Raw genomic sequence first — 21,708 nt, 5'->3', positions numbered from 1 at the left:
CTGCCTCTCTAACCTATTTATTAATGCAGTGCTTTCTCATTAACAGTGCAAATGAGACTTGAGACCTTTTTTATATCAACAAATAAGTTATTGAACTTTGAAACATTTTCAAACATCAGCATACCAGTGCTGCCATTGCCCAGCCCGTCTTGTTGTAGATAAACTCCAAGTTATTTCTCCGTAAGTAGAGCAAGCCACCGACCAGAGACACCAGGAGGGCCAGTGCAATTGTACCTGAATAGTTTGGTGGTCTGAATACTCTAATCTGGAAAATAAAAAAAAATATGGTAAGTATTATCCAACTTACAGATGTAACAGTATATAGGTTGATAGTGACACCACTTGAACTGCCCTAGATCCATCCTTTAGAATCCTGGGACTGGTAGTTTTGTGAGGCAGTAGCACTCTTTGGCAGAGAAGGCCAAAGGCCTTGTAAAACTACAGATCCCAGGATTTCACAGGATGGAGATACAGCACTTAAAGTGGTGTCAAACTGTGCTATTTCTACAAGTGAATGAATCTTGTACTCCTATACATTCTACTCAGAAAGAATGGCACACACACTTAACTGCTATTTTTTTTTTAACTTGGGAGAGGGGAAATTATTACTTTTAAAGAGTATACCAAACCAAGAAAGTAATAATAATAATAATAATAAAAAATCAAGGGTAGCCATGTCGGCCATTTAGCAAATCCAATAAAAACATATATATTGTGCATTTTGGTTGGCCTCATACGGGTATCAGTGTTTGGTGGATTTTTGATGTTACAAGAATGTCAAAGTGTGTTTATCTTTATTTCTGGACTGAAATACTTGCTGACTAATACTATCAGGTTTTTAGCTAATCATATGAAAGTACTACCCAATTTTCCCAAGACAGTCAGGTTACGTTATATCACATTATTCAGAGACAAATTAAATAAGGCAATATGAACTGGGTATTCAAAAATATTGATTTTCTGTATTCAGAAAGTGAACTCAATAAATTTAGCTTTATGTACTTGCAAACACAACCTTATAAGCTAAAGGCAAAATAGCCCTGTCTAACGGCAGACTAGCCATCTCTACTATCTTTTTTATATATTAATAAAAAATATTGCAAATTCACATTTGCCATGGGTTGGAGGGAAATAATATCTTCGTTATCTTACCTGTCCCAATCACTACAAAAATGTAATATGTGAATGAATAAAGAAAAGACAAGTGTGTGTTTAGTTGGACTGGCTGTTGGGACCAGCAAGTCATTGTGCCAACAAACTGTACATAAAATCTCTGAGTCCTTCATAATGTGGCCTTTTATAGTGGAAACTATAAGTAGGGGCTAAAAATGTTCCCCATTCTGCAATATAAGACATCATTGGAACAAAGGGTTCTAACAGAATTACATGCATATGCCTCTGCCTGCATGGATAGGAAGATAGCCATATTTAGTGGGGGGATGAGGAATACAGGCAACAGCATAACATTAACCAAAGAAAGAAAGAAAGAAAGAAAGAAAGGGAAAAGTTTACAATAATGGAGGAAAAGAGATAGAAGAAGGGGAGGAATGCAACACAACCACTACTACCACCATCACAACAGACCAAGAACAGAGAAATTTGGAAACCAATTGAAATTACAATTTTTCACGTGGAAAAACCAGAAACATTCAGCTCACAGAATATTTTGCAATGTGTGCTCTCTTGGTAGAATATTCTGAATGTCATTGTCTTTCTCTCTCTTACTTATTGCCTGATTGTTTGAAGACATCACTGTGAAATGCAACTTGTTTTCCTATGGTCTAGTATGAAGTCTAGTATGAAAGGTTAAGCACATTGCTCATAGACACTATATGTATACTGTTTTTCTACAAACATTATCCTGAATGTTTATACTGTTATTGTGTGGATAATGCCTTTACATGGCCTAGTTACTAGGTGGCAGTGGACTTAGTTGTATTTGGGTGGACGCAGGAATTTCCTGCATCTGTTTAGTTAATGGAGAGAGAGAGAGATCAAGAATAAAATTTGCTCTAGCTTACTAAGTGAAGTGTCCTCTAAGTATTAAACCACATTTAGACAGTAGTAGGTGTTCAAGGTACTATAGTGTATACAAATGATAGACCCTGACTAAAGAGTTGTTAGTCTAAATTAGGGGGACAAGATGACTGAGCTTCAACTGGGAAGTTCTCCCACACAAGATCTGGTGAAATGAAAGAGAATTCTATGGCAGCACAGAAGCTCTTGCGCAGTCTTTATTCATTTCAGTGAGTTTGTATGAAAGAACTCCCTGGTGAGTTTTGTCCCATATTTTTCAGGCATACAGATAAGTATGATTTCAGAAGTGAAGTCAAGTTCCCCTCCCACACCCCCTTCCAACTGTGTCTCACTTCTTAGAGCTGTTTTATTGGGATTCTCTCATCATGATACACTGCTATATTAATTCTGAAGAGATTTCTACTTTTCCTTTTAAAGAAATAGTTTAATGTATGCACTTCATCTGTATACAGTTAAAGTTTTTGCACATATATACCAATTACACTTCTACAGCATTAAAAATGCACTTCTATAGCATTAAAACGCAGGTTATTACTTGCATTAAGTAATATTTCAAGTATGTGCTCATATTAATCAAGTAATTGGTACACTATCATTTCTCATGTTCTGCTAGAAGACAGCCAGATTAATATTTTAGCTACCAAAGCAAGATTGAAATACATTCTAATTGTTTTTCTGAGTTAAGAGTGATGGATTAGTAGAGCTGTTTTTTATTATTATTTTAATACTTTTTGTGGAGCACTCTTATGGGAAAAAGTCATTTGAAGGTATTGGGCAGCTCCTAGGGTCAACTGTCACAGAACATGGAGATAAGTGTGGACCAGTCTCTTTACTTTTGTCAAGTGACTTACATGAACATCAGTTCTGTCAGCTATCCACTTAGCTAACTGTTCTGCTGCGAATCCAATTCTCTGCAGGTCAAATGTGTCAGCTCTCTTGGGCTTACCTTTTGGAGGGAAATGCATGAACGTAGGAGCAGAGTTCATATTGAGCTACAAGAGACAATGAAGATGCCATCAAATATTAAACAAGCATATCTGTTCTTGGTCTTTCTCAGTCTTTTAGATAACAGTTACTGTATCTAAGAACACAGCATGTAAGATCTAACTAGTTGGACTCACATGAAGAGCCACTAACGTAATGCATTTGAAAGCGTCTGGATGCTACATAAATGCTAAATGTTATCATTATCTGTCACTAATGAAAGGCAATATCTTATTATACCTATCAGACTCTGAGAGATGTGGATAAATAAGGTTATATTGAAATTTGAGATAAAGGTGGGGTAAGCAGAACACTTTGCTACCAACAAAGATAGAACATGATTGCCTCTAATGATATATATATGCACAGCCACCTTCATTACCAGAGCTGCATGCTCACTACACAACTAAATTATGTTACATAAATACATTATTTAAATAGTGCAGATTCAATTTATGTACAATAATCAAGCTGGATGTTAAACAATTGGATTTATTCCAAGTACAGTGTAATCTCCACTGTCACTGAGTAACTGTTGGCAATCCAATATGTTATGAAGTAGCAAACTATGAAGTGCAAGAAAATGCTAAAAAATAATTGGAGAAGGGAAAATTTTCAGAAGGCAACATATAGCCTTGTGGAACCAGATCACAAGTTATTTTGTCAGCTGCACAAGTAAGGCTTGTTTGTTTTTAAGTCAATGGGCCAAGAGACTTGTCTCTATGTGAACTACATTGCTCAGGACCATGAGCCCTTTCACACTACAATTATAGCACTAGGACTCCACTTTAACTGCTATGGATCCATCCTGCAGAATCCATGGATTTGCAGTTCAGAGAGTGTTGTTTAGAATTCTTAGCAAGAGAGCTCTAGTTCACCATGAAACTACAAAACCCACAAATCCTTTCCAGGGAGAAGAGGGAGAGAGGAGTCTCGGCAGCCATTTTGACTGGGTGAGTCCCCCCCCCCAAAAAAAAACATTTGTGAGTGTGTTTTCCTGAAGAGGTGGAATTTCTGTGAGTCACTAGGTTGGGGCTAACAGCCTAGCCTTTGTAACCCCTGCCAGAGGCAAATGCCTAGCGACACATGAAATTTTACAGTAAAGGGAAGCTTAGAGCAGAGGGTGATCTGAGGGATTTGTTTCAGGGCTTCTCCTTTACTTTTAACTATTTTATTTCTTTAAGGGGCCTGTGGAGGGCTTTTGCTCAGACAAAGCGAGTCAGAGACTTGCCTTGGGAAGGAGCTAGCAGCCAAGGGCTCTCTGTATTGTGATACAGCCAGTCACTTGAGCTCAGCGACAGAGCTTGGGGAACAAGCCAGGGCAACAGGAGTTGTTTACCTGTGTGTTTAATAGGCAGTTTTTGAGGGGGAAGCTCACAGTCCTGTTTCAGTGCCTCCTTAAGGCATCTCAGGATGGACAGTGAGGGAGCTGCTGTAGTCACCTATAACACTTATTGGATGCTTGTATTCTTGCCTATGGATGTGGGGAACTTCACTAAGTGGAAGTTGGTAGCCTTGTTGGAAGAGAAGGTCCAGCAGCTGGAGGCCCAGGTATCTACATTTCTGCATATTAGGGAGCAAGAAGTTTTCTTGGACAGAACAGAACGGACTGTCCTTGTTGGGGAACACACAGATGAAGTTTCTGGAGAGGAGGTCACTTCACATACATGGAAGGTAGACAATTGGAGGAATGTCACACACAGAACTAGGAACACCAGGGATAGTTCGGGGAGCTTGCAGCTATAGAACTGATTTGAAGCCCTCTCCATTATCAGGAATGATGAGGGAGAGTAGGAGGGACAGCCCTTGGGGAAGTGCAGGAGATCTTGGTAGAATGAGTATAGGGAATGGCTGCTGCTAAGCCTCAGAGGAGGCAGGTAGTGGATGTGGGGGACTCCTTGCTGAGGGGTACAGAATCCTGGTTTGTGGGCTTGACGAGAGGTCTCTGGAGGTGTGCAAAGATCTGTGATGTGACGGAAAGTCTGACAAGACCTGTCAAGCCTACTGACCATTATCCCTTTCTTTTAGTTCATGTGAGAACCAATGATACTGTAAGTCACAGCCTTCAGAATATCAGAAGGGATTTTGAGGCTCTAGGTAGGAAGCTGAAAGTTGAAGGGCATGGTCCAGGAAGGGAGAGGAAAATAGCGGATATGAACAACTGGCTCTGCAGATGATGTCACCAAGAACTATTTGGATTCTTGAATCATGGGCTGCAGTTCCATGAGAGGGGACTTCTGGCAACGGATGGTTTGCACCTTGTGCCAGTTGACAGAAATGATTTTGCCTATAGTATCAAAAATTTGATCAGGAGGACTTTAAACTGAGGTCTGTGTGGGAGGGAGACGGTATTTTGGAAGGCAGGAGTTCACCAAGGGCTGGAGATAATAGTCAAACTGCTATAGAGGGAACAAGACAAACAGTGCAAGGATCCAAAATTAAGAAGCAAAAAACCTTATACAGGAAGCAAAGGGGAGGATCCATGGTCTTAGATGTCTCTACAGTAATGCACAGAGCATGGGAAATAAACAGGATGAACTTGAACTCCTAGACAACAAAGCAAATATGATATAATAAGCATCACTGGAATTGGTGGGATAAGTCTCATGATTGGAATATAGTAATAGAGGAGTGTAACCTTTTTAAGAGAAACAAACCAAACAGGAAAGGAGGACAAATAGAATTATATGTCATGGATGTTTACACCTGTGAAGAGATCCAGAATTTGTATCCTGGAAGCCAGGTGGAGAGCATTTGGATAAAAATGAAAGGGGAGGGAAACAACAGGGATGTTACTGTAGGATGATGCCCTTCTAGAACAGATGACCTCGCATTCAGAAAGGAGAGATTTAGTAGTGATGAGTGACTTCAACTATCTTGATATTTGCTAGAAGTTAAACTCAGACAAAACCTCTAGGTCTAGCAAATTCCTCTCTTGCCTGGAAGACAATTTCTTTGTCCAAAAGGTGGAACAGGCAGCAAGGGGGTCAACTATTTTAGATCCAACAGGGTTGACTTGGTTAATGGACTGCAAATGGTGGAATCTTAAGTGGGATTGATCATGTTGTCCTTGAGTTTGTTATACAGTGAAAAAGAGAAGCCAGGCATAATCAAACATGAATTCTAGACTTTAGGAGAGTTGATTTCAGTAAACTTAGGGAAATACTGGGGGTGATCCTGTGGTCAGGAATAGTAGAAGAGAAGGGAGTTAAGGATGGATGGGAGTTTCTCAAAAGGAAGATACTGAAGGCACAATTTCAAACTGTTCCAACAAGGAGGAAAAATGGAAGGTGTCTCAAGAAACTAGGAAGGATGACTAAAGAACTAAGTTTTTAACTGGGCAAGTATAAGAAATGGAAAAAGGAGAAATCACCAAAGAAAAATTCAAATAGTGTGCGTGTGTAAAGGTAATGTCAGAAAAGCTAAAGCGCTAAAGAGTTTAAGAACAATAAAAAGGGCTTTTGGGGTATGTTTGCAGTAAAAAGAAGAAGAAGGAAATGGTGGAGAAGATGGGGAAATGTGAGTTAAACAAGGCAATTGTTAAATGGATTTGTAATTGGTTGACCGGCCGAACACAAAGAGTTCTCAGCAATGGCTCTTCTTCATCCTGGAGAGAATTGGCCAGTGGGGTGCCTGTCCTGGGACCAGTACTATTCAACATCTTTATCAATGACTTAGATGAAAGAATAGTGAGCATGCTTATCAAATTTGCAGATGACACCAAATTAGGAGGAATAGCTAATACCCTAATACCCCAGAGGACAGAATCACAATTCAAAATGACATTAATAGATTAGAAAGCTGGATCAAAGCTAACAACATGAATTTCAACACAGACAAATGTAAGGTACTGCACTTAGGGCAAAAAAGAAAAAAAGAAAGAAAGAAAGAAAAGAAAAGAAAGGCATAGATATAGGATGGGGGACATCTGTCTTGAGACTATGTGTGAAAGGGACCTAGGACTCCTAGTAGACCACAAGTTGAACATGAGTCAACAGTGTGATGAGGGAGCTAAAAAGTCCAATGCGATTCTAGGCTGTATCAACAGAAGTATAGTGCCTAGATCAAGGGAAGTAACAGTGCTACTTTATTCTGCCTTGGACAGGCCTCACCTGGAATACTGTGTCCAGTTCTGGGTACCACAATGCAAAAAAGGATGCTGAGAAGCTGGAAAGTGTGCAGAGAAGGGTACCAAAATGGTGAAGGGTCTGGAAACCATGCCCTATGAGGAAAGACTTGGGGAGGTAGGTATGTTGAGTCTGGAGAGGAAAAGGTTAAGAGGTGATATGATAGCCTTGTTTAAATATTTGAGGGTATGTCATATTGAGGATAAAGCAAGCTTGTTTTCTGCTGCTCCAGAGAATAGGACATGGAACAATGGATGCAAGCTACAGGAAAGGAGATTCTACCTAATCATTAGGACAGGGATTAGGCAACCTGCGGCCCGCGGGCCGGATGCAGCCCGGTGAGGCCTTGGGACCGGCCCCAGCCTGGTCCTGCCGCCGATTGCCGCTGGGGTCTTTGGGGGGCAATTGTCTATAGAAGCCTCAGAAACATGCATTTATATTAACATTTTAAAAAAAAATCAGCAATTTTTTTGCATGTCCTCCATTTTTTTATAAAAGTGTCTTCCATTTGAAAAATTCTGTCCTACATTTGTCCTGGTTTATTCATATATTTAATTTTTAAAAAATTATTTAATTATTTATTTTTTGGCTTCGGCCCCCCAGTTGTCTGAGGGACAGCAACCCGGCCCCCGGCTCAAAAAGGTTGCCTACCCCTGCATTAGGAGGAACCTCCTGACAGTAAGAGCTGTTCAACAGTGGAACACACTCCCTCAGAGAGTGGTGGAGTCTCCTTCTTTGGAGGTCTTTAAACAGAAGCTGGATGGCCATTTGTTGGGGGTGCTTTCATTGTGAGTTCCTGCATGGCAGGAGGTTGGACTGGATGGTCCTTGGGTCTCTATGATTCTATATTTCTAAGAGCAATGGCAATTAAAATGGGTTCATAGTGCTATAATTCTATAGCATGAAAAGGCTTCACATCAGTCCTAAACTTCCAGGACTCCTACTAATTCACATGGTTGTTGTTATTTTTTCGACCAGATAAAGGAATCTGTGGAGTGTAGAAGGGTCAAAGGCCACCAAAACAACATGAGGACTCTGTGCCCATGTCTAATTTTAAAAATGGATCAGACAAGTTTCTGAAGTGGACTAAAATTGACACGTATGCTAATTTTTCTGAGTAGCACAACAGAGTATTGTATTTTTATCTTTAGTGATAGAACAGATAATAAAATATGATGTAAAAAACTGTCTCTCCATCACCTGTGCTTCTATGCTTACCCTTAAAAAAAGCCTAAGTAAGTACATAAAACATTTCTGAAGTGTTAAGGCAATGAAGTGCAACAATATATCCCTTTAAAAAGAGATTTACACATAACGGTTTTATCATTAGGAATTCCATAGTCTTACCTGCTGGAAAACGTCAGCACCTTCATCATAATCAACGATAGTGAAGAAAAGTTTGTTTGAAAATGCAGATGAGTAGCGCCATGAATTAGCCAGGACTTGATATTCTTCATTAGCCTGCCTGCAAAGTCAAATACAGAGAGGTTCCTATTTAGCTTCGTTACTGAGTACAGCTTTAATAACGGCATAGAGTAATCTTACATTTAAAAAAAGTTTTAGCTGTTATCACGAATCTGTACAAATAAACTTAAAATCAGACTCAAGAATCTGGAAATGAAAGGGGGGAACATTTATAGACATAATAGAAATAAGTATTTATATCACTTTGAACTCCATCAAGTGCTTCACAAACATTATCTTAAGACCCAAAGAGATGGGCCAAAAGGTGCGGGTTTTGGCCTCTTCGGGGGCATGGCATGCAGGTGACACATGCCCCAAGATTTGCTGGAAGCCACTCCAAGTCCACTTAAGGCGGCCCAAATCCTCTGACAAAAGGAGTGGAAGAATCCACTCCTGCCAGTGGCTCATGTGGGACAGCGGTGGTGGCCCACTTTCAGAGAAGGCCATCCAGTTGCTGCAGTCCCTGGCCAATCCAGGTCCAATCAAGGCTGGAGTGGCCAGAGGCTGTTCCAAGCTGCCTGTCTGCTTCACCCCTTAGTTATCTTCACAATAATCCAGCAGTCCCAATGTTGACTGCTGGATCAGATTATGATCTGGCTGGAGTAACCTTCCACTGGCTTCTTCTGGTGGAGAGGAGCTCTGCCAAAACAAAATTCAGTAATAACTGGGGTGGCAACTCCACTGTAGTAGAGGAACCCATTATACCCATGGAAAATTCTCCAGGCATAATGTTCCTTCCAGCACAAATAACTACTAAGTCCACACACAGGGTGTTCTAAAGGGTTAGTGATAGCAGGATACTAATTGTCTCCTGAAAGATCCTATCAGTTTAGCTTCCCATTACCTTTTCCTTCTCTCTACACGGTACAGTAGAAAGCATCCATGTGCCTACTGACAGACAAGCCACTTTGTATTTCCATTGTTTAACTCATCTTTGGCCCCCAGCTCCATGCATTATATTATATTATAGTTGTTGAGATGCAGTATATTCTATTATACTACATCTCAATAACGTCATTATAACCTAGTTGTATTTGTTCCTTTTATAAATAGAAAAGTCAAAAAAATGTTTCTTATTTTCCAAAGCACTCATAAATTACGTTCACAAATGACAGTACTTAGAATCAAGAGGAAAGACATACTTTTATATTATACTTGTATGTGAAAATGGCAATCCTCCATAAAACTATATTGACCATGTTCTTCTGTGCATGAAGGTGTCAGAATCGTTGAATCATTGAATCATAGAGTTGGAAGAGACCACAACGGCCATCCAGTCCAACCACTGCCATGCAGGAAATCTCAATCAAAACATCCCCAAGATCAGTGTGTGTCATTTTCCACCAGAGATGTGTTTGTGCTCTCTAATACACACAAAGATACTTTCTCTGCAATGTTAGCCAAAGAAAACAGAAATAATGAGGGAATTGTGTGATGAGATGATCACACAGAATTCACAAACACAAATGCTCCAGTTAATATGAACTGCTTTTTTATTCGCGTCAGGGATTCCCCATTACAAAACGAGATAAATGTCTTTGTGAATGTTTCATAAAGGTGCATTCTGACACTTATTTACCCAGCAATAATCCCCACTGATTGTCTTAAATCAAGATTCAAGACAGTGTGGCCCCACCCCATTTGTGCTCTCACAAAGCCTCCAGAAATGAGAACAAAAAACTGCTGCCAAAATGCAGCAATCTGTCTGTCCAAGGCACAGCTTGCCACAGACAGGAGTCATCATTCATGAGCAGAAAATAAGCTGTTAAAAAAGAATGATGCTCTCTAGATCTTCTGGCCAAGATCACTCCTCTAAGCCACAAGTATACCAGATAAAGCACAGGCACATCCCCTATACAATAAAACCACTGAAAGAGCAAGGCTCTCCTGGAGGGTTTCTCTTCTCATTAGCAACCCAAGAGGAGCCCAGGGCTAGAAAAGAACCGAAGCATCATTTTTTTAAAAAAGAAAAAAAGAACAATCTACATCTCCCAGATCTCCTCCTGAAGATCAATTCCCCCATCCACACAACAAAACTACTAGAAAATGAATCTCCCTTGGAGATCTCCTAGCATTAGGGAAGAGCTATATTGAAGAGCTGTTTTTGGTTTTGTTAAAAAACAATGCCCCACTAAAGATCTCCCCAAGAGTTATACTGAAGAGTAGCTTGAACAAGAAGAAAACAATCCCTTCTTCCTAAGATCTCCCAGTATTGGAGAAGACAAGCTGTACTGAAGAGCTGTGTGTTGGGGGGGGGGTGTCTTTCTTTCTTTTAAAGAAATGTCACTCCAAAAAATGCTCCTCAAGAGCTCTGTATTAAAGAGCTGTCTTTAAAAAACAAAGCACAGCGATTTCACCCTCAAGTGTTGGGCACACAAGATCTTTACCCCTTGAATGAATCAAAAGCAAAGCAAGGTTGCCTTGGAGGTGTTTTTAAAAATAGAGGTCTCCTCTCCTCAAGAGCTCTACTCTCCTGGCTAACTGGAATGAATCAGAAAAATATTGAATTTATTAATTTGATTTATTTTAGAATAAATTTATTCTAGAATGAATGTAGATTTTTTTTAAAAAATCTGCCTCTTGCTCTCCCTTAGCCTACATAGGCAGAATAGGTATTACATATGGTAGATATAATTATCTGGCTAATTTAGTTTTATAATTTAGTTTTATAAAACTAATTTAGTTTTATAATTAGGGTTGGCTGGTTGATTAATTTTAACTAGGTTTGATTTGTAATACACTGTTTTTAGATGTTGTAACCTGCCTTGATTCCCTGTGAAAAGGCGGGCTATAAATTATATTATTATTATCATTATTATTATTATCTATTCTGCTTGCATTTTTATTAGTGCTTGCTTTCAAACTTCTTATGTCAAAGCTTGTTGCTTGCTCTGCCTACTGATCTTCTTGCCTCCTTTCCATGGATCCAAGCCTGCAGTAGTGTCCCTAATTTCATTTGTGCATACTGGAGAGTATGTACTGTTCTTATGAACCGAACACAGACAGGAGGGTGACCTAAAATGAATTACAATTACTGGAACTGGAGTCTTCTGCAGCAGAACTGTCGGCTTGCATTTGCCTGTCCTTCAAAAGTACATCCCATCACAGAGCTGTGTCTGCCTGCCTGCCTACTTGGTATGGAAAGGATCATGATCCACAGCACTCAACTGTATTATACCTCTATTTTATGAATTACATGATACATTGGTGACCACAGATCATCTATTGCAGAAACATAAGTGATGAGGGAGATAAATGAGGAAACTCTATGTGCATGGCTGGAAAAAAACAACTGATGATCTGTTCTTCCACATCTGCAGTCTCTTCAGGTGTAAGAACTGTGCACAAACCAAGTCCAACAATGGTGTTTTCAAGGTTCATTGATACAGCAATCTAAATGTGACATACTGTGCCTTACAACATATCTACAAAAGAGTGTGTGACTGTATGTGACTTCAAGTTGCTTGTCACCGTATGGAGACCCATGAATTTCATAGGGTTTTCTTAAACAAGGAATATTCATAGCTGTTTTTGTCACTTCCTTCCTCTGAAATATAGGAGGGTGACCTAATGTGCCTGGCATTCATTGGCAGTCTGCCATCCAAGTGCTAGCCAGAGCTGATCCTGCTTAGTTTCCATGATCAGATGGTATTTGATGCATTTAAGGTATTTAGGCCCTACTAAAAAAAGTACTGCTGACTAATTTAGTTTTTACTTTGATGTTGCATCACTCTAAAGAGTGGCAGGGATCTTTATTCCAATAAAGTCATAATCTATTTGAACCTCTTCTACAGACATTACCAAATTTATTCAGATGTAGGTGACATACACGGACATCTTATGCTTTAAAAGGCACACAATGTGAAATCTGTGCAAATAAGAAAATTTAAACACACACTGTTATTTCTATTAAGAACGCAACCTTGATTTCATTTTTTTTTTAAAAAAAATCCAGTTTCTATGATAGATGTGGGTATAGAGATGTAGCAAAAGAGAAGAGAAACAATAATAAAACAAGCTGGGAAAGAGACATTTACAATATACAACTAACAAAACTGGAGCTGCAAAGATGCCTACTTTTTCCCCTGAATATTTAGTCTGAAAATAAATTCCATGTTTATATTAGAAGGAAGTGTTTAATGAATACAAGAATCCACCTACACTTATTAATGATTTATTAAAATATTCTAATCTATCCTTTGTCATGGAACTTCAGGGCAGGACACAGATAAAACGATAAAATACTTCCCAACAAACAAAATAGCTTAAACAGGACAAAAAACATATTAAACATGCCAACAAGTTAAAACAGCTGAAAAAACCATAGCAATTAAAAACTATGTACATGCACTTTTAGAGAAAATTAAGTCCCAAATGCTTTTTAAAAAGCCACGTCTTGACGTGGTGCCATTTTTGTAACTCAGATCTCACCATTTGGCACATACACTGCACCAATTACGGGAAACACTGCTTTTCAGAGTTGTCTTATCTTCAGCATAATGAAAAATCTGCCTAAAAATTCTAGAAAACATCCTTCTGAGATAATTGGTCAATGAGAGAACAGTAAGTTCATTCTATATAGAAAGAGATTGTGTGATGTCACCACAAATTCCTAAGACAATTTGTATACAATCCATTACAAGAGAACAGCTTTAAGTGGGTTCAGATAGCTACCTCTGCACATGCTTCACACACTGTGTGTTTCAAATATAATATATGATGCATTGCTGATATTTCCCTACACAGAAGAGGCAGGCCAGTAATTGATTCCCCACACACTGCCAAAACTGCTTTATATGCCACAGCCTGCAAGCCACCATAGTGATTAATACTGATCCATTCTTAGCAGAGCTTGGTGACATTACTATAGGCATAGCTCAATTTAAAAAGCATCCGAAAAAGAAGCTTCTTTTTACAGCCTTTTTATGATTGTCCATTCTCTATTTCTGCTTTGTCCTCTTCTCTAGCTAAAAGCATTTTAGCGGGATCAGCATTGGGAGGACGATGAATGAGAACTGGGGAAACACAAACTTTGTCTGTTGTGCTGTAGAAGCATGTGTGTAGTAAACAATGCAACAATGGTTGAGCAGGGAAAGGGGCGGATTCTGCTCTAGCTGATCCAATTGTAGCTATGAATGCTTCCTTGCAACAGGAAAAGTAAATACTGGCTGCCTTTGGAATCCCTTACTGAGAATGTGTGAATAGCAAAACAGGAAGAAAAATGAAAAGATGATAAGCCTCACCATGTTAAATAAAAAAAGCACAGATCTATTACGTTAGCTACCAAAATGCTGCTGAAAAGAGCGTAAACAAATCATCCTCGAATACATTTGGGAAAAAAGCCTTGTCTGAAGTGGTCTCTAGAAAATTCTAAATATTTCTGTTACTTATGCCATGCTTACTTGACCCAGTTGTTTCATTTCACATGTGGACATCTTGAGTTCTAAATAAAAAGTCTGCAGAAACATGGACTTCTTTTTTTGTATCCTATCCCTATTCTTTCCATGTTATTTCTGTCTCTGATATCAAACTTTCTGTTAAAGAAGTAATGCCTAGGAGCACATCTACTTTTGACTTTGGACTGGATGGGACTGTAACACCCATGTTGTTGTTGTGTGCCTTCAAGTCATTTCTGACTTATGGTGACCCTAAGGGGACCCTATGGTGCGGTTTTCTCAACAAGTTTCTTCAGAAGGGGTTTGCTATTGCCAACCTCTGAGGCTGAGAGAATGCAACTTGTCCAAGGTCACCCAGTGGGTTTATATGGACAAGCTGAGTTTTGAACCCTGGACTCCAAAGTCATAGGAGTTTATCACACTGGAGAGATCCAGTGCAAAAACAGGATTTAAAAGGTAGAAAAAAACCTGCAAAAGCAGGTTGATTTTCACACATGTCATTGTTAAACTTGTGTTAACCCAAACAGAAAGTAAACAAAAACCACTCCTTTTTATTTTCGGGATTTTCTGAAAGTAAAAAGGAGTGACTTTTGCCTGCTTTCCCTCTACTTTCCGTTCGGGGTAATATTAGTTTAACAACAACGTCATGTGAAAATCAACTCGCTTTTGCAGGTTTTTTTTTCTCCAATTTAGTTCCCCATTTTTGCATGGGATTTCCCAACTGTGATAAACCCCAGAGTTCAAAGGTATACCATGCTGGCTCCCTGGCATCCATGACTGCCAGCCAATTTGGACAGAGTCATTCATGCTGGCTGAAGGATCATGAGAGTTGCAGTTTAAAAAAACCTAATGTTACTACTACTGTTGTGTTCGCTCTCACAAAATGAGGAAGGTGAAAGTGAGAGCAAATCATTTTCCTTAGGCTATCTAATATTCTGCAAAGTTGTAAACTGTGTCCTTTGGGCTCACTGTATTCAATGCTCCTTCTATTACATAATAAGACAGAAATCTGAAATTAACACATAGGTATACAAAAGCTCAGACTTGATCAAGACTAATCTATAGCCTTTTGGCTCTGAATAGCAGACAGCATTCAGATGTAAAATGTGTCAGAAAATGAACGCACAATGTGTTTTTTTAAAAAATGGATTACAGAGGCAAAAGAACTATGTTATACATCAACATAAGCTGGCTTGGCAAAATTCTCTCTCTCCTAGGCTGCATTCATGCTGCAGAGACAATCCAGTTTGACACCACTTTAACTGCCATGGCTCAATGATACAGAATCTGAGGAATTGTAGTTTTGTGAGACATACAGCTTTCTCCGCCAGAAATCTCTGCTGCCACAACAAACTACAAATCCCAGAATTCCACAACATTGAGCTATGTCAGTTAACATGGTGTCAAACTGGATTATTTCTGCAGTGGTGACACAGCCCTAAAGATATAAATCGTCCCCAGGGAATCCAAGGTTTATCCAGAGTCTGCTGCTTATCTTTAGTGGAGGTTTGATTCTTTAAAAAGAGAATATATCCATTGCATACATTCAGCTCAGTGGTGAGACAGCCCCCAGTAAGCACACCTGGATGTTTTGTTGTTTGTTTGTTTATTTGCACTTGAAACCTCCTGCAAAGCCTTTGCATTGATGTTCCCATCATAATTGAGACACTGTAATTGTTTCAACAGGTGTGATTATCTGGGCTAGTTTAGGACTGCAAATCTATGTTGTTTATGTTCTCCTACATGCCCTAGGAGTCATGTGGACACACTAGGAGCACTTCCAGCTATTTATCTCAAGGGGGGTAAGACTGAAAAAATGCTTTTTGATGTAGGTGATTCATAGACTCTTTCTTTCTATTAAAGTTTACTAGGAAACACATCCCCACTGAGTTCAGTGAGGCTTACCTACCAGGAAAATACACAGAGGACTGCAATCTGGGAGCATGCCCTATGGAACAAAGTGGGACTTACTTCCAAGTAATTTTGCAAAAGATCAAGCCAAATGTCATGGTGCCAATTTGAGAAACAATAGAGGATTTTTTTTAGTTTTATAGGATTTTTTTGCCTTTGGGGGAAGAAAAAGGAGAACTGTTTCTTTGAAGTTACTTCAAGCTGGGGATTCAAAACATTTCTTTTTCGAGTTCTCTAAATCTAGCACAGCTATTACAATAGCACAGCATTTAAGGGTAAGCTATTTTAAAAAATAATAATAAGATGAGTGAATTTGTTGCTTTTGCCACCATGTATGTACAAGAGAACTAGCAAAACCAACAGAAATGTTGGTAAATTTGGAACAGAAAACTGACCCAGATATGTTTGTGGCACAGGTCTTCTGAATGATGAGCTTCTTTTCAAACTTGAAATATTTGTTTCTTTTCAACATTAATAACCAATGTTGTTGTTGCTGTTGTTGTTGCTGCGTGCCTTCAAGTTCTTCTCAACTTCTGGTGACTCTAAGGCATTCAAAACTATCATGAGGTTTTCTTGGCAAGATTTATTCAGATGAATTTTGCCATGGCCTTCCTCTAAGGCTGAGAGAGTGTGACTTGCCCAAGAGCATCCAGTGGTTTCCATAGCCAAATAGAAATTTGAACTCTAGTCTCTTGGAGTCCTAATCCAAAATTCAAACCACTACACCATACAACTCTCAATTATATGTATAAAAATACACTATTGATCACACCAAGCCCTTTAAACACACACACACACATTTACTAAATCCTGAGCACTATCCCAAATCCCATCTGTGTCCATGGCTCTCTCTAAGGAAAGCTAACAGTAACAGGAACAACAAAAACAATAACAACACCCCAATTCTTAGGCAGATGAGCATGAACAGCATCTGAAACAAAATGCAACTGAACATGTGGTGTGACAGCTGTTGGAAGAATGGGGACAGATCATGTCTAAAAACAAAATTAGTGCCTTTCCCCCCAAGTTCTGTTGAACTGTTCATTGCTATAAATTTTGTTTGGCGAGGCCATTGTTATGCCTTTGTAGCACAATTGTGCACTTTGGCCCCGAAGAACAGTAGGCATTCAAGCAAGATGAAGGCAATCATCAGTAACCCAAACTGAAATCATCAGTAAGAGATACTGTAACTAAATGGAATTTGAAATGCCATTTTGGTACAAAAGTGCATTTTCCCATCAGCTCACAGCACTATCTTCCTGTGAAAAGAAAACCAGTATTTCTAAACCAAGATCCTATTTTTTAAAAACACACACAAAAAATAACACTCATTGGAGTTGAAGCAAAGCAAAACACTTGCTTTTTGCTGTCAACTGGTGAGCTGAGAATTATCCCCTTCATTCCAAATCCCATTTAGGGGCAAGGCTAGAAGTGGAGGCAGCACATTCAATACACCGAATGTTGTTGCTTCCGAATGAAATGGCAGAGCATCTTCTTTAGTAACCCGTAGAGGGCAGTCAAGCAGCATCAAATGAATCCTGTCAAAGCTTAAGAAATAACTGTAGGGCAGGGTCGTGTTAACCTAACTATAATAGAAATTTTGAAGTTTTAATACAAGAACCAAATGATAATATCCCTTCACCCCAATGTGATCGGTTTCTTTAGACCGGCATATTGAAAAACAGTTATGTAAAATGATAAAAACACTTGGGTAATATGTTTGAGTTAATTTTATTAATGCATTTCCTCTCTTTAAATTTGAAGTCACCCACTAATTAGCACATGTTCTACCTTTTCTGGAATCTCAAGCTCATTAGCTTATATTTGTGTACATTTCCAACCATGAATAGCAGATCAGAGACAATGTATTAAAAATTGGGGGGAGGCCATGCTAGCCCATAAAGGAGGGGGAGCCCATGGGTTTGTAATACATCCACCAAAACCACAGAAGTGCAGAAGATTTGGTAGTGTCAAGAATTCAGACACTTGTACAATTCTTAGGCACTGTGATCAGTTGCAATAAAGACCAAAGTGAGTCACAAAGCCTGCACATATTGCATTGGTATGCTAAGTTAAAACCTAATGCATAAGGAATGTTTTGATTACTAAAGAGAATGAACAAAATGCACCCCCTCCTCCGAGAAATGACTACTCTACACCAGTATTATTGAAACGAGATGTCACATTAAATTTCTATGTCCCCTGCGTTCTCTGCTCAGATTTCTCAAACACTACTCAAACAGGTTTTATGTCTCCTTTGGGGACTGATAGGCACAGGGATAAACAAAAGGGAAATAATTCATAAATTGGAATGGGGGATGTCAAAACCGGAGAGTCATAACAGATAAGCGGGACCTGAAACGAAATGCTGTTGTGTGGAGAGCTCCAGTTCAGGATTCCAGACAACCATAGACCCACTCCACTTTCAGACATTTAGACAACCCACTGAAAAACATGCTCAGCCTCTGCTGGATATTCACCCCTTGTTGTTGTTTTGTGCCTTCAAGTCATGTCTGACCTATATGGTGACCCTAACGTGAATCTTTCATGGGGCTTTCATGGAAAGATTTGTTCGGAGGAGGTTTGCCCTTGCCTTTCCCTGCGGCTGAGAGCATGTGACTTCCTCAAGATCACCCAGTGGATTTCATGGCTGAGCGGGGAATTTAATCCTGGTCCCCAGAGTGATAGTCCAACACTCAAAGCACTATGCCATGCTGGGTCACCTCTGTGTGACAGTAAAAAGACCATCTTTTCCCCTTTGCTTTTCCTTTTTTTTAAAGCTGGAGAATATTATATCATGCACATAATGCTGTAGGTTTTTTTGGGGGAGAGGGGAGGAATGCAACTTTCTGATTTATTTTTCTTCTTTGGAAGAAGTTCCTGAAATGCACAAAAATCATTACAAATGAAAAAAAAAAGTCTAATAATCTCATTAAATATGACAACTTTTTTTAAAGAAATCTTTCATTATCACATGCAACAATGAAATAAGCAAAAGCTTACATCCCTGTCTTCAGGATCTACCATTTTATTGTCCTTCTAGTTTATTTTTCTTCCTTTCACAAACATCATTTTGTGGCCACAGAGTATACTGTTTTCGGGGGGGGGGGTGTTCCTCAGCAAACCTGCACTTTCCTGAAGCTTGCAGATGCCACTGTCTTCTGCACAAGTTGTGTTGCTTTGCATGCACAGCAATTAACAGTTGGAAAATATGTTTCCTATTACTGTATGAGTGATAGCATTGCAATGGTAAGCCAGGGAAAAACCTTGGTTTCAAATACCTTTTGAGGGTTGATGCTCTCCTGGACAGTTTACCATGTCTCAGCTTAACCTATTCTCAGTTTGCTAGCAGGAACAAAGCAGAATTACATATGTTCCCTTGAACTCATTAGTTGAAGGATTCAGTGTTAGTGTGACTGCTTTTGGAAGACCCTTTCTCTGGCACCCAAATCCCGAATTGTATTGCCTAGATGTCTCCAGGAATGGCAATTAAGAATGGAATATATTTGAAAAAAAAGGTCAAAATACACATTTCTCAAGTGGCTGAAAACCCTGATGAGAATTCTGGATTGAAGAGAATCTTTGTATTTCAGGACTTACTCTGTACAAAATTCACACACATGTATGTGAGTGTGTGCAGAAAACAGCATTTTCTACACACAAAACAGCATTTATGTGCACAAATATTATTTTCTATCAGGAAAATGCTTTTTCCTTGTGCAAAAAACCCACACTACACAGAAAAAGTCCTGAACAGCGAAAAATCTTTGAAAACAGGAAGAAAATTATTAAAATTACTTGTTGCTTTGTTTGACAACAAAGTAAAGAATTTCACTTCTAGAAGCCATCTGCTTTTGAATGGGTTACAAGTCTTTTCGTCAGTGTTTAAAAGTCAAAAAGGTTATCTTAATAAAAACAAAAACAGAATTGCACTTCCAAATGCTTTCACTTTTGTTTGGTTTTCCATATTTTTACTGGGGGGAAGGCATTATGTGAGGCCCTGAAGGATTTCAGGAGTGGAAAATTGGCTCCTGGGCCTATTACAGTTGCTCACTCTCAGGGTATGAGGTGCACTAACTGTTAATGGAGAAGCTGGAGTTACTCAGGCTTGTAAGTGGCCTCTCATTAATGGTGTATGCAAACATACAATCTACAGGTGCCCAGACAAGGAAGCATTACTGAAGCCTCCCCCCTCCCACACACACATATGTACTTTGGTAAAAATAGTGTTTTCAGATATGCATGCAAGTGAGCTAGCAAAGTAATTTTTCAGGGTCAATACATTTTCTATTCTTATTACCAAGCCTGGAATAACTACATTTTATCTAAACATTTAAAAAAATGGAAAGAGTGTTTCAGCTAGTCACATAATTCCTAGAAATTGCTATTCTCCCATGGATGTGTTTGTCACAATCTTCTCTTAATGGTAGTAAAAGTCACTGCAGCTCCATAAGCACAGTACACACCAGCGTGGAAGGATATGCTTCAACATTGCACTCCAGAATCTTTGTTGTGCTATCCCTCAACTCAGGCCCTTACAAGTTAAGTTTATTACACAATTATAGTCTGTTATATAAAAATATGGAATCTATTCTACAAAAATAAGGAATCTATTGTACAAAAATAAGGAGTTATTCCTTAAAATTTAATTATTTTATTTCAGTATAAGTTACAACAGACTACTGTTTCAGAAGCAGTGGGTTGTAGTTCATGTGAGTCTCTGGTGACTTATATTGGTTTATTCATTAAGATGCCATATGATGCCTTTTTATATTGAAACAAGCTACTGTGGCTCTCTCCCTGAAAATCTGTTCTATGCCACCTGAAGAATTATTTCATTAAAAGATATGTTATAAACAAATGTATTAAACCAAAACACAACCTTAGATTTAATCTAGAATTTCTTTCTGCCGTTAGATGAACCCAAGAAAACAGGTTCTAGTCTAAAAAAACATCACTATTTTCTTAAATCATACTCAGCTTTCTTCCAACCTCTGACCTCTGCCTCCTTCAACAGAAAAAGGATTGGACTATATCTGACAGATTATTCTATACACTCAGATGATATCTACTCAATTCTACTGGTGTTCTCCTCCTAGTTTTCTAGGGCTGCTGCCACTCTGCAAAATTAATGCAGCTTGATGCCAGTTCAACTACCATGGCTCTATACTGTGGAATACTAGGATTTGTAATTTGTTGTGGCATCAGAGATCTCTGGCAGAAAAGGCTAAATACCTTACAAAACTACAAATCCCAGAATTCCATAGCTTTGAACCATAGCTGTTAAGATGGTGTCAAACTGCATTAATTATGCAGTGTAGATGCGCCCAAGGTTTCAAGTGTTAACCCTAATTTTCTATCCATATATATTTTAGCCAAGGTAGTTCTGCTGCAATAAGACAACAAAGATGCATTACCTCAGTCAATGACTGCCATATGGTCCAGTGAGTTCATTGCTTCAGAAAACTCTGGTTTAGATATTCAAGGGAAAATGACAAAAAGAGTAGTAATTAAAAGTATAAGACTCATGGCAGCACAAATGTGAAGAACAAAATAGTTGGCACAGACCAGCTCATTCCTCACTTTGGAATTGTGATTAAGAATGGACAGTAGGACTGACAGCAGGCACAGCAGGTATCAAGTGACACAAGCTGTTTTTTATCTTGCTCTGGTCATGGGTCTTATGAAAAGGCTATTCAGTGAAGTGGAGCTCATCCAGTTATCAGCATTTACTCCAGCTCCTCTTACTTGCACAACATGAATGATGCTAATTTTATAGAGGTGCAAAT

The 21,708-nt window shown here is 39.0% G+C and overlaps 1 protein-coding gene across 1 annotated transcript in view; it reads right to left on the bottom strand.

Moving 5' to 3' along the window:
- Nucleotides 1–21,708, bottom strand: part of TUSC3 (tumor suppressor candidate 3) — a 165,644-nt gene that overhangs the window by 76,499 nt on the left and 67,437 nt on the right. The window contains exons 3-5 of the mRNA XM_042470466.1: nt 8,496–8,613; nt 2,889–3,029; nt 125–265 (exon numbers count right to left, since the gene is read on the bottom strand). Coding sequence (XP_042326400.1) covers nt 125–265; nt 2,889–3,029; nt 8,496–8,613 — 400 coding nt within the window. The remainder of the gene's footprint in view (nt 1–124; nt 266–2,888; nt 3,030–8,495; nt 8,614–21,708) is intronic.

Source organism: Sceloporus undulatus, chromosome 5 (genome assembly GCF_019175285.1).
Source record: "Sceloporus undulatus isolate JIND9_A2432 ecotype Alabama chromosome 5, SceUnd_v1.1, whole genome shotgun sequence".
NCBI classification, from domain to species: domain Eukaryota; kingdom Metazoa; phylum Chordata; class Lepidosauria; order Squamata; family Phrynosomatidae; genus Sceloporus; species Sceloporus undulatus.
The sequence above is the reverse complement of the archived record's forward strand: the minus strand, read 5'-3'. Positions and strand labels throughout refer to the sequence as shown.